Source organism: Trachurus trachurus (assembly GCF_905171665.1).
Source record: "Trachurus trachurus genome assembly, chromosome: 7".
Classification (NCBI taxonomy): domain Eukaryota; kingdom Metazoa; phylum Chordata; class Actinopteri; order Carangiformes; family Carangidae; genus Trachurus; species Trachurus trachurus.
Window position 1 is genome coordinate 143,874 of NC_139901.1, and position 13,638 is coordinate 157,511.

The 13,638-nt window shown below is 42.6% G+C and overlaps 1 protein-coding gene across 1 annotated transcript; it reads right to left on the minus strand.

The window, feature by feature from the left end:
* Positions 1-3,237: 3,237 nt before the first annotated feature.
* nsun5 (NOP2/Sun RNA methyltransferase 5) lies at positions 3,238-12,777 on the minus strand. The gene is made up of 4 exons (XM_083974851.1): positions 11,680-12,777; positions 7,984-8,191; positions 6,557-6,721; positions 3,238-3,837 (listed from the first exon to the last, which is right to left on the minus strand). Exons 1-4 carry the CDS (start codon positions 12,602-12,604, stop codon positions 3,669-3,671), a joined length of 1,467 nt encoding a protein of 488 aa, XP_083830977.1. The 5' UTR covers positions 12,605-12,777; the 3' UTR covers positions 3,238-3,668.
* Between the last annotated feature and the right edge of the window lie 861 nt (positions 12,778-13,638).

Genomic DNA, 13,638 nt, shown 5'->3' on the forward strand with positions numbered 1-13,638 from the left:
AAGAAGTGAAGACAGCAAACCAGAAAGCTTTACGTTACCTAGAAAATTTGCACTCAGCAGAGTTAGATCTCTGTTCACAGAAGGAGGAGTTGTTTAAACTTAGGTCAGAACGGTCTGACTCTCCACAGTCTTTCAGACAAAGTGACTCAGGTTACTCTGATTCACCCTCCTCCCTTGGAGAAAGGTTAACTCCTTCTCCATGCAGATGGGAACATTCCCCACCTGACCTTAAGTCCTTGGGAACTAAGTCAGCTCCCCAACCTCCACTAAGGTGTCGAGGTAACAGCCACCTGACTTCCCATCTTCCTGATGTAGATAGTGAGGAGACATGTAGTGTAGTATCTAGCGTGTATAGTGCATCTTGTTCTCCTCAGCCAGTTAATCAAGCTTTCACCTGTGCTCATCCCTCCAGAGGGGGGACTAGAACATCTCAGAACTGTCCATCCTCTTCCCTGCAACACCAGGAGAGTGATGACAGGTGTTCAGTCCCTGTCTTCCCACCTGTAAGACCCAGAGCACAGGCGGTAGATGTCCAGGATAGCTTAGTCTCGCCTTCATCTGACAGGACCACCCAGTGCCCCCGCCTTGGGTCCTTTTTAATTCATTAAAATATCTCTGCTAAGCCACGAGTGCCTCGGGAAGCTCCCCAGATAGCAAGCCTGCATTGAAACAATGTTGATTTTCCATCTAAATCATCAGAATGGTTCAGTGTTAATTTCGTCAGACGAGACGAGACGAAAAATATTCGTCAACGATGGTTTTTTTCATGACGAAAACGAGACGAAGACGAGACGAAATCAATGCCCTTAAACACTGACTGTGACGAAATTTACACGCATTTTTGTTGACGAAAAAAGACGAGACGAAATCTACTTAATCAAATAAAAACTGAATAAAATGTCTCTTTCTTTTTTCGTCACAGACTTTTAAATTACAATCCAAAAAGTGCCACATCACTGGATGCATGTCATGTTTTTCTCCTCCTGCGCTGCTGCCAGGGGTGTGTGTGTGTGTGTGCACCTGAGTGAGGAACACACGCACACCGGTGCTGTCTGTGCTATGTGCGGCGAGTAGGCTACAAACTGGTTATGGGGGGCGGGGGGCGCATGGCCATTGCAGGGGGGTGCGGGCGCTGTAAACCGGCAGCGGAATCGCTGCGAAGCTCCGAGCAACGGAGATCATGTGCGAACCGGAGCCCTCCCGTTCACATCATTACATTTGTCAATCGCCGTGTTTTATTTTGAAAATTAACCGGTTTCTCTCGCTGTTTCTTTGTGCGACTTCCTGCCCGGCTTGACAGTCAGCTTGACAGTCAGCTTGACACCAGCGCCGTGAACGACACAATCGTTAACATCAAAGGGCTCCCCTTATCGGCGCCTCGCTTCTGCGGCTGATGTGTCCCTGGCGTGGACGCCTCTCCGCGCTGGTCGGTCGCTTCTGCGCTGTGTGTGTGTGTGTGTGTGTGTGTGTGTGTGTGTGTGTGTGTGTGTGTATCTCTGTTTAGATACTGACAAATAGCCTACATAAACGCACACACAAGCTGGAAAGTTGGCTCATCTGACAGCTGCCTGTCAATATTGGTTTGAGTAGATTAGTTGTGATTAACATACTGTCAATCTGCTTTCAAAGACTAAAAAAAGACTATTGACTAAACTAGACTAAAATACTTTGGATTTTCTTTGACTAAAACTAGACTAAAATGCCAAGACTTTTCGTCGACTAAATGTGACTAAACAAAAAAGAATACAAGCTGACTAAATATGACTAAAACTTATAAGGGCATTTGACACAAGACTAAGACTAAAACTAAATTGAAAAATAGCCGACAAAATTAACACTGGAATGGTTGAAATTGAAATATCAATGCAAAATCAATGTTGAATCAACATTACAATAGCGATGGAAACCGACAAAAGATAATGTTGATAACAGTTACATTGAAACAACATTGATTTATAGTTCTGCTTATGATTGAGCGAGCATCAATTTATGGTTGACCGGGTGATGATAACTGCATGTTGAAAAGTCATTGATCTACAGTTGACCGGGAAACTACATGTTGTTGAAAAAGCATTGATTTATAGTTGACCGGGAAAGATGATTGAAAAATCATTGAATTGTAGCTAGCTGCAAGCACTTCATATTAATAACATATAACGCTCATTATGCTTCCAGCCTGTCTAGTCTCTACCAAATTTAAACGCGTTCTCTTTCTCTGCTGTCATCCAGCAACCCACCTTCACCCCTTCACCACCTCCATCTTCATTGGGGTCTTCAACCTTAAGAAAGAAGTTCAAACCCTGATTTAAACAGTAACTAAACCCCAAAACCAATGTTTTCAGCTGTAAACTATTGTCTGTATTTAGTAGTGTTGGTGATTGATTCAGGTCCAAATCTGTAAATCTTAAAAATATACATTTTGTGGTCAAAATATGCATGTGGATTGCCCCCTACAGGTTGAAACCAAGCTTTACAGTTATATTCCTAATCTTAGTGTAATTCTCTATATTTGGTATCTGACAAAATGACTTATGATGCAGCATAGCTTCTTTTAAATGCATGCAAAATGTGTTACACTTTACTTAAAGCAGAAGTAAGCGATCCGGTCGTTTTGGCTAACTTCTTGTCAGCAGATGGAGTTAGCAGCCCCTGCTCTCGTCATGGATCTATTGGTCTTTATGTGTGTTTATGAGTGTAGTTGTAATGCATTATGATTATGATGAGCATTATAATTTACTATGAATGCACTATAGATGTGGTCTTCATAGAAAGTGTTACCTATCTTTTTTTTTTATCCAGGTATTACAAAGATCACCTTTGTATTCCAAAGACCTTGACTTCATCAAAAGCCATCTGAAAGAGCAACCTACAAGCGACATTTCCAGTTCTTCAGAGGAGAAGAATTGTAAGTTTGGACTTCCAACAGGGAAATGTTCAAGAAAACTCTGAAATAGTGACAGGCTCTCTAGGAGATTGCAGATCTCCCTTGTTGGCTTCTTAGCACTGGCTCCTGGTTAATTTTAAAATCCTCCACACCTACAAAGCCATGAATGGTCAAGCATCATCATATTTTAGAGAGCTCATAGTTCCCTACTGTCATGTAAAACAGCCTGAGGAACTAATGCCCAAGACATTTCTCAGCAGCTGTAATCAACAGTGCAAGTTAAACTCAGAAAGTACACATCTAAATAAGTAATCTACTAAACAATAATCTAATTTTATCAAAAAATACTTGGTGAATTTCTGCTTAGGTTTGTCCACGTTCGAAAACCTCACTGCAGAATAATCTTTTACAATATTTCTATAACTTTTACCTAACACAGTGATTAAGAAAAGGGAAAGATAAACTTCAGACATGTTCAAATGAAATCTATTAAGAATGCAACAGTCAAACAACTCAACCATAAACATTCATAAACATAAGGACTTTAAAGATGAACCATCTCTAAAACCAACAAAGATCATTGCATTGTTTGAGCTGGATTTGAAACAAACAGCTGAACAGCATCCTGAAAAACAAATATAAAGGAAAGACACCAAGAGATTCAAAGAGTATTGAGCAATAATGCGGTACAGATTTGATGAAGTAAAAAAAACAAAAAACATCTTAATGAATGTTTTAGTTACACAGCACATGCAATCTTTGTAAACACACTAAGCCATTTTTTTTAATTTTTGGTACACACGGACTGTTCCTGCACCCTCTTCTTCTTCTTCTTCTTCTTCTTCCCTGGTTTATTGCTGGTCACTGCAACAGGTGTGTGTTTATTCTCTGTCTCTGAGGCTTCAGGTCTCTTCTCAAACGCAGGTAAATTCTGTGCCGTTTCCTCAGGTTCACTGTGACAAAGGAAACAGCAAAAGTCTCATTGCAGCTTGATATAACAGATTTTCTGTATTTACCTAGTAACAACATTAAAGTTCATCTCAGGTGATCTAATCACGTGTGGTTCGCTCAAGTGGTCAGCTGCAAGTTAACATCAGGGGTAATTCATACTTGCATGCGCTTGTATAGTCTCATACATGCATACCATTAAAGGGATAGTTCAACATTTTGGCAAATTGGCCCATTGCCATAATCGCTATAGTCATAGCAGTAGGTTCGTTACCTTTAATTGTCTGTGTAAGCTATTTTTAGAACGGTGGAGCGAAGCAGCAGGCTGCTCAGAGCTACGCTACGGAGGCTAAGGGAATTTCTTGGTTTCCCTCATCAAACTCATCAAATACACAACCCAACAACTCCACAACGCTCTGGTGGACAAGTTGTGAGCTGCACATATTATCTCATAGCGTGGTGAATGTGCAACTCACAACTTGTCCACAAAAGCGTTTTGGAGTTTTGGGATTTTGTATTTGATGAGTTTGATGAGGGAAACCAAGAAATTCCTTTAGCCTCTGTAGCGTAGCCCTGAGCAGCCTGCTGCTTCGCTTGCACTGACAATTAAAGGTAACGAACCTACTGCTATGACTATAGCGATTATGGCAAAGGGCCAATTTGCCAAAATGTTGAACTATCCCTTTAAGTTAGAGAAATAAACTGTACGCATTCATGCAAATAATCATGTCTATGGAACAACATAATAGTAAATGTACGTAAATGTATGGCAGAATGATTTGGGAGATGTGTGGGATTAATTGTCTGTGTAACAAAAAGGGACTCGGAGGGACTTAGGAGGTAGAGCGGGTCGTCCACTAACCGGAAGGTCGGTGGTTCGATTCCGGGCTCCCCCAGTCTGCATTTCTACGTGTCCTTGGGCAAGACACTGAACCCACACTTGCCCTGTGTGTATGTGTTTGAATGATAGGTGGGTCTAATGGTCAATGGAAATGGGGATCATATACACCGCCTTGTGGCCTGGTGTGAGGAGAGCGCCCTCCTCCTAAATTCTACTAAGACCAAAGAACTTGTTGAGGGCCAGGGCTGGACAACCTACATGTCAGTCGGTTAAAATTGGAGGCCAAGATGTTGAGATAGTCAGTAGTTTTAAATATCTTGGTATCATCCTAGACACAAATTTGAATTTTATTGAACACACTGACCACATGTTTAAGAAAGCAGCCCAGAGACTGTTTCTCTTAAGGAGACTTAACAGCTTTGAGGTCAGTAGGAGAGTGCTGAGGACGGTCTACACCAGTCTGCTGGAAAGCGTAATCTCATACAACATTACATGTAGGAATGGGAATCTGGGGGCCAAAAGCAAAAAATTATAAACACAGCTAGCGAAATTATACTGAACCCCCAGAGGCAGCTAGGGGAAATTTATACGACCCAGACTAGGAGGAAAGCCTCACAGATAGCTCAGGATCCTTCACATCTTGAAAGACTCCCATCAGGAAGGACATTCAGGGTCCCTGCATCGACAAGAAATATTTTCAAGAAATCCTTTGTAACTTCATCAATTGTCTTGCTAAACCAAATTAGTGAATCAACCAGGATCAGGTGACTTTGATACTGAGAGCTGTTTATTTATTTTACTCATTACTCATTTTATTTTTATTTATTTACTTACCTGGATCTTTTTTATGCTTTTTAACAGACGGGAAAGGTGCGTGAAGCTCTTGTGTGTCTTGTGTATTTTATTGTGAATATCTGTGACTACTATGTCTCTTTTATCTTGTATGAGGCCAAAGATGAATTTCCACGGCAGTGGACAATAAAGACTTTCAACTTCAACTTCAAGTGTTTTCTTGGGAGTTTTTCCTCAGTTGATGTGAGGGTCTAAGGCCAGAGGAGACAAACTTTGTTATGTTGGATTAAATTTGTGAGTTTTCTGGGGGGAATATTTGTATTAAGTGTGTTATGTATAGACTGTTTTATGACAGAAGAAAAGCAACACAGACCAATCTTAGGATGATGGCAAGTAAGCATTAGATGCTAAAACTTAACAAAAATTATGTGCCATGAGGACTTGAAAAATTACAGAAGCCCTGAAGGGTCATACATACATACATTTTATTCCATCCGTTTTCCCGTGATAACGAGATAATTCCTCCATTTTCTCGTGTTAACGAGATAATTTTCCTCCGTAGCTGGTCAACTATGTAGTTAAAGCAGAAGTAAGCGGAATGTTTGTGTTAATATAAGTCTTAAATAGTTGTATCTTCCGACAGCAATCACTTACATAGAGTGTTTGGTCTGTCAGTCACTCTGCTCTGCTGTAAGCCGAGGAGAAAACTTTCCTTGTATCCTACAACCTTTATCCAATGAGGAGAGAGAGAACGGCATAAAGGGCCGGTCCTCTCTGTGTGTGCAGCCAAGGGATGCGCGTGAATGTGGTGACGTAGGGACGAGGGCGGGGACTGCTAACTCCATCTGCTTTAATGACGACATCAGGCTTAGTTAGATTGCACCTCTCATAAAGCTTGTTTTCTCGAGATCTCGAATTAATTATCTCATTATCACGGGAAAATGGGGGAAAAATATCTTGTTATCACGGGAAAACGGATGGAATAAAATGTATGTATGTATGACCCTTTAGGGCTTCCGTAAAAAATATGTATTATTTATAAGATTATTTAAATTAGTACCAATAACCTTCAATGACAACCCACTATTTACCTTGGCTGGACACTGTGTCTCTGGTTCATATTTCCCACCTCACTGTATTTCTCCAGCACAGCCACAAAGAAGCCGTGTGTGCGGGTCTTTGTGGTGCTGGCACGCAGGCACTGGGTGAGTGGTTCCAGGCCTCGTTCAGGCCACTGAGCCAGTAGAGGAACCAGTCTGGAGGAGAAAATTCATAATAATATGGGTATTAATTCTAGTTTCACTGATATTTTAAATCCAACAGCTCGAATACCTGCACTTTAAAGAGGACATGAAACAGTCAGCCAAATGAATACAGTTCACTAAACTGATTCCCAGTGTACTTAAAAATTGTCAAACTAACGCATGAAACGTAACCAGTAAGGAGAAAATTAAAATTAATTAAATAAGTTTAGTTTCACATTTTTCATTAGTTTTTTCGTCAATTGATGAGCAGCAATTTTACTGAGAACCTAAATTTCCCTCGGTATAACAAGCTGAACATTGCTTAGACAGGGCTCTACACAAACATTTGCTAGTTTATTTTAGGAGCACAATGAAACATGTTTAATTAGCACATTATTTAACCCTGAAATACTGAAATACATCAGCGTCAGTGTCTAACTTTGTGACTACACTACAGTACATAATCCTATTGCAAAGCTACCAATGTTTATTTACAAATGTTAGACAAAGTATTACTATTGCTTGGTGATTTCTACAAGCTAATGTAGTTACAACACAACAAACCACCTAATCCACATCACGACTGACATTTTAATTCGATTCCAGGCTCCTCTACTGTCGACATGTCGAACCACCGACCTTCCGGTTAGTGGACGACCCGCTCTACCTCCTGAGCCACAGCCGCCCAACAAGACGTAAACGGGAATAATATGGGTTAAAAAAAAGTGAAACTAACCTTAATTTTCTCCTAAATGTTTACGTTTCATGTGTTAGTTTGACAATTTTTAAGCACACTGGAAATCCATTTAATGAATTCTGTTAATTTGGCTGGCTGTTTCATGTCCTCTTTAAGGAGTGATGGATGATTCCATATTGCATGTATTTGCAACTCCTCAGTGAAAATGAACAAATAAAAAATGATTTACACTTCCAACTCTTGACTTAGTAAGTCTGTACAGAGGAAATTAATACTGGCAGTGAGTGACTCTGACTGGCATTGTATCAGAAAAGTACAGTAAGGCCAAGGTCAGGTGAGAGCATCATTCTGATACATAAAAAATAAGAATACAAGAGCATTTTCAAATCGTACTACTAATATGCAGAGCCATGACCCAGAAGTTAAGAATCCTGCATCTGTACATTTAACCCTATGGCTGTCACTGAAGTAGGACTAAACTGAACCTGAATAATTTACCAAGCCAAAAAAACTCATAAATATTTGCAGGGATAAGCCCATAATATTTAAATGTTGAGTGCCAGTGCACTGCTGTTACCTGAAGCCAGGGTTCTGCTGCAGGCAGGTCTTTATAACGTCCTCGTTTTCCAGGCTGTGGATGGAGCAGGTGGAGTAGACCAGCTGCTTCAGGCGGGGGAACCTGAGGGCATGGTTCAAACACCGCAACTGGAAAGAGGCCAAGGAAGTCAGGCGACCCAAATCTTTCTGTTGGTCATCAGAGCTATTGTCCCAGAGGCACACCATACCTGGAACCACAGATAGACAAATTGTATCTTATGAATTCTGGTGCAATCTTAAATCTGCCAAACAAATACAGTAATGCTGTATACTGCACAAACAGACATTTAAACAGGTATTTGGTATCACAGTCCGGTGTCTGCTTATCTGATTATTTGGCTTTAGACCTGGTTTGACCAATAACATGTTACTGTTGATAATTAGTATTATAATATTGTTTATTTTGGTTTGATCAAAAGCCTGACAAAGTGGTTAGGTCAGACTTTAACAATTTTCTACAATAGCTGTAATCAGGGATGCAAACGGGTCAGGACCAAAAAAGAGAGGAATTTCCCGGGGGGGGGGGTGCTCACCATTAACAAATAAGTACATTACAATATTATGGCAATTTCCAGTAGTTCAACCCCAACCAAGTATTGAGTGCATATAGATAGACATAGTTTTCAGAAGGTCAACATTTCTATATTAAAAATGCTTAAAAAAAAAAAAAAAAAACCTTTGCAATATTTCCATTTTGGATAGAGCCTACTGATTTTTAGGTCTTCACTGAATGTTAGTCATAATTATTACTATTTAAATAAACTGAATAAATAAAGACATGGGATGTTTCATTCAGTGTGTAATGGACATATAGGCCTATATAATGTGTTAGTTTCACTTTTTGAACTGAACACATTCTACATCGCGGAGGCGACGTCTTTCCACTCAGGGCTTCCTTCACCTCTGAAACGGGGCAGAGCTCCGTGGGGAACACCTGCCTGACACAGCAACGTAGGGAACCGTGCATGTCCGCGGCGCACAGCTCCACGGACATGCACCGGGGGGGGGAAACGGCGTCGCCGTCGTATGGCGAGTGTATTGTGCCAAATCAAGGATTACCAGGAGAAGGAGAAGGAGCAACCTCCCCTCCCGTCGCCGTCAGAACGTGTGGATTTTTGAATGGGAGTGGATGGGAGAGCAGATGAGAGACCGGCGGCGACGTCACGGCGAGTGCACTGAAGGAACGTGTGACGGCGGCGACGTGACGACGGCGTATGTTAGAATTACCAACAAATTTACGCCTGCTCTGGACGTCTGAACTAAGTACGTCGTCACCACAGACGTGTGAAACGACGTGTGAAACTCACGTCGCCACCATTGACGTGTGAAACACACGTCGTCGCTACTACGCCGTCTTCAGTAGGAATTATAATTATAACAATATTATAGGGCCTGGACTCGATTTAATCTAATTAATTAGAGGCTTTGTAATTAGGCTAATTAATCGAAATTAAGCATATTTGAGCATATTTAGGCCAGTAGCCTACACTATTACGATGATTACTGTATTTAATAGCCTACTTAAATCACAGCATAAAGTGATTGGTCCCTGTGTGATGTCCAGGGACAGGTCAGGACAGTCTGAAGACAGAAAGCTCTGAGTTTGAAGTCCTGGACAAGTCTGTGTCTTGACCACATGTCAGCTGATCATCTGCAGCAGTGCAACTCGCTCTTCTCAGCTCCACCGTGACCAGCGCTTCTTTCTTTTTTTTCCTTTTTTTTAATGAAGCTCTGCTAAAAGACTGGAGGATAGGCTATTGTAACCCCCCCCCCCCTCTTTTTTCGTTGCCCCCCCCCTCTGGTCAGACAGAGCTTCTTTAGATCAAGTCTACATCATTTGAACCACGAGCCTTTTCATCCCCCTACAGTAGCGCACAGCGTCTCCCAGACCACCGTAGCTTACTGTAAATTCTCAAAAAGAAGAAAAAAAAAAGGCGAGCCTGAGATGCCGGTTGCACTGGGTCAGGTCTGTCTCCAGGTTTGAGCAAATAAAAGCCGGTCTCTGCTAGAAGCCGGGTCTGTTTTCTACAAGTTCTAGTGAATGAACAAAACCTCTCAAGTGCTTAATTCCTGCTACAGTTCTTAAAGACCTGACCTGGTCCTATCTGATCCGCTATTGCGGCCAGACTCACGTGCATTAATTCTCGTCCATTCTCGAATTAATTATGATTAGATATTATTTCCCATCTTTGCTGAGCTCATTTGTTTTAAAGTAAATAGCTAAAAACGTCCCATATAGATGCCTGTCTATAGGCTACATACTGTGATGTGACTGTAGATATAAACTACAGGTCCACAACCTGGAGATGCCCCAACGAGTCCCCCCTCTGTTTTTTTTCCCCACAAATCGCACACTTATTATAATTACAATTCTCATGGGAACACAAACTTATCTGACAGCTCACTTCTTTCTCTGCTCCCCCTCACTTACCCCCCCACACACAGGACTGTGTCTTCCTCACACTCACCCCGGCCCCTCAGTTTCTCATCCAACCTGCCCAGTCAGTCGGAAATCATAGAACTTAAACATCATAACAAGAACATTATTGATTACAAGCTCTGTCACCAAGAAATGTTTTTTTTTTATTATTATTGTTAATTCTATTGTTCTCTCTTTAGTTAACTCTTATGCTGTCATGTGTAAATCTAGCTATTGCACTGACACGTGAGCTGGAATGTCTGAATTGTCTGTTGTTCAATAAAGTTGGAAGAAAAAAAAGTAGGCTACGTCGATCCCCTCACCGTCACTTTCCCCAATTGAGTGAATTCCAGTCTTTCAATATTGGATTCACTTTTTGTTTTTCTTAGGCCTAAGCTGTGTTTTATATGCACTGACGGTGCTTTGTGCAGCTTAGGCAGTAGTAGCTACTTTTTACAAACTGCAGGTGTGTGTGTGTGTGTGTGTGCTGGGGAGGAGGGGAGGAGGGGTGGGGGCGGCGGCGTAGGTGAGGCGACGTACTTATCAACACGTAGGTTAGGCGACGTACTTATCAACACATAGGTGAGGCGACGTAGTTCAGACGTCAATTCCACACGACAGTCTCCTTTGGCTGGGTAACCGTGGCACAATCCACTCGCCATACCGTCGCACCGACTGCACGCGGATACGCGCCGCTTTAATGAGCGTGCACGTCGCGCGTCTACATTGGAGGTAGGCTGTTATCAGTGTAATCAGAGACAGCCATGGATGAGTTCGCCTCAGTTTCACGTGATTGTCACTGTCAGCCTGTTAGAAAAACATTTTACTGACCCGAGCTGAGACGCTCCCCCCCCCCCCCCCCCCTCTCAAAAACAAAAACTCTTCGGATCTGAACGATTCACACAAGTCACCTAATTGGTCATGAAAAAAGCGAGTTTCGCTTTTCGGCGCGCTGTTTGCATCCATGTGTAATAGTTTAGAACAACGTGTAAAGGAGTTACTGTTATAGCATCTGACTAGCAAACAGCCTGGGAAGACACTACCACTGATGTCAATGCACCTGAGCAGATATGATGCAGGTTATTAATCCTAACTGCCTGTGTGTCCAAGATGGGCTGTGAGCACAAATAACTGTATGAATCGTGATTCTAAATTCACAACCACACGCTGCATAGGCCTGGCAATTTAAAAGCACATGTGTACCTACAGGCACATGCTGAAACCTGGATCATGCACACAGCAAACTGGTTGCAGTACCTGATCCACTGCATGAGGGATCCAGCAGTACATATTCAACATCTTTATACTGCAGGTCGTCAGGGTCCACCTTCAGAAAGTCCTGGTTGGCCAGCTGCTGACAGGTCACTCCGGCTCGGAGCAGGAGAGTAGACATGGTGGCCAGGCGTTTGGCATCCAGATCAAATGCAAACAGCTTGCCCTTGTTCTTCATGATGGCTGCCAGGTGACTGGTTTTGTTGCCAGGAGCAGCACAGGCATCGATGACGTGGCTGCCAGGTGTGGGGTTGAGGAGATGAGCAGGGAGACAGCTGGCTTTGTCCTGCAGAATGATATGACCTGCCTTGTACAGGAAGTGGTCGTGGAAGTCGGTTTTAGGGGGAAAGACCAGCAGCTGTGGAAGGTGCAGGTCCCTCACGAAGTCCTTCTGCTTTAGAGTCAAGTCCTCCAGCTTGAAGGCCTGTCCCTGGTAGCAGAAGCCGTCCCTTTTAAGGTAATCTACAACATCCTGCACGGTGGTCTTCAGTGTGTTCACACGCACATACCTGGGTAGGTGGTCTCCCCCGGACTGTCGGACCGCGGCCGGAAGCAGGTCTTCATTTCTGCTGACCTTCTGCTTGATCTTCATCCGCGCCAGCTCCGCCTGCAGTCTGGGACGATGTTTCATCATCGTGGTCTTCCAGGACCCACCGCACTTCAGGCCCCGGCCCAGGACCAGGTCGTACACCAACACCTTGGCCAGGTGGATCTTCAGCTTGGTGTGTTTGAGCAGCTTGGTGGTCTGGATGAGCTCCTGCAGGACGGGGGAAAACTTCTGGGTCTCACAAACCAAAGCGAACAGCTGCTTGATGTTTCCAAACTGACTGTCGTAAACCAGAGTTTTCAGAGCACCATGCTTCTTTTCGGCTTTTTCCAGGATGTCTGCAGCTTTAGTGTACAGAGCCATGGAGGAAACCAACCTCTTCTCTTGCTAGTTCATAAAGAGATCAGCTCGCTACTTCTTCAGCCCGTTTCTGACGAGTCCTGTCCTGTCCAAATCTCACAGTCTCTCTTTCGCTATTAAGAAAAGTAACGCAGCAGGTTGTTTTTCTCATCACTTTCTCATCTGCTGCTGCATTGCTGCTGCTGCTGCATGCCCAATACGATCACGCACATGGTCACTTCAGAGCTCAAACCTCCCAGCGGATGTTGTCATCCTTCTTCCTCGGCTGGTGCATCAGCGCCACCGACTGGACCGGAGTGAGGCTCACAGGAGATGACACTTCTCTGAAAAGTTAAAACACCACTTCACGCTCCACTGAAATCAGCATCAACATGAACCCATTCATTGATCACTCACGCGTTTGACAAAATCATAAACAATTTTCACCGTCCACACAAAATATCACCTTTTTGCAAAGCTCTCACTCATTTTCACCATAGACTGTAAAAGATTTTCACTCAAAACACATTGTGCACTGTAATGCACTCGTCATGCACAATGGTTGCATAAGTTAAACACATCCAGCTAAGTGAAAAGAATCCAGTTCATACAGTTCCATATTTATTAGCATTGTATTAACAATTAACATTGCAATAAAATCAGTCAGATGATATTCAATGTACACTATACTCAGTCTACTACAGTCAAAGTGTGTCATGATATTTCCCATCAACAGCTGATTGCTGCATATACAATGCAAATGTAATTATTGGGGACTGGTAAAACAAAAAACTTTGACAAAGAAGCTGAAAAAGTGTCATTCAGATCGATTTACCAACATCTGCACTTGGGTACAGCACCCAAAACAATATACAATGACCTTAAAAAATACACTAACCATGCAACCACTGTGGAATTTACAGGCCAAAGAGAAAAGCAATTACATTTTAACTTCTGCATTAAGAGAGACACAGGCTGGCGTTAATATTTTGAACACTTTTACTGTCAATCTGGTTTGAGCCAGTATCAGTAAAGTAGTCAGTATCCTCTTAAAATGT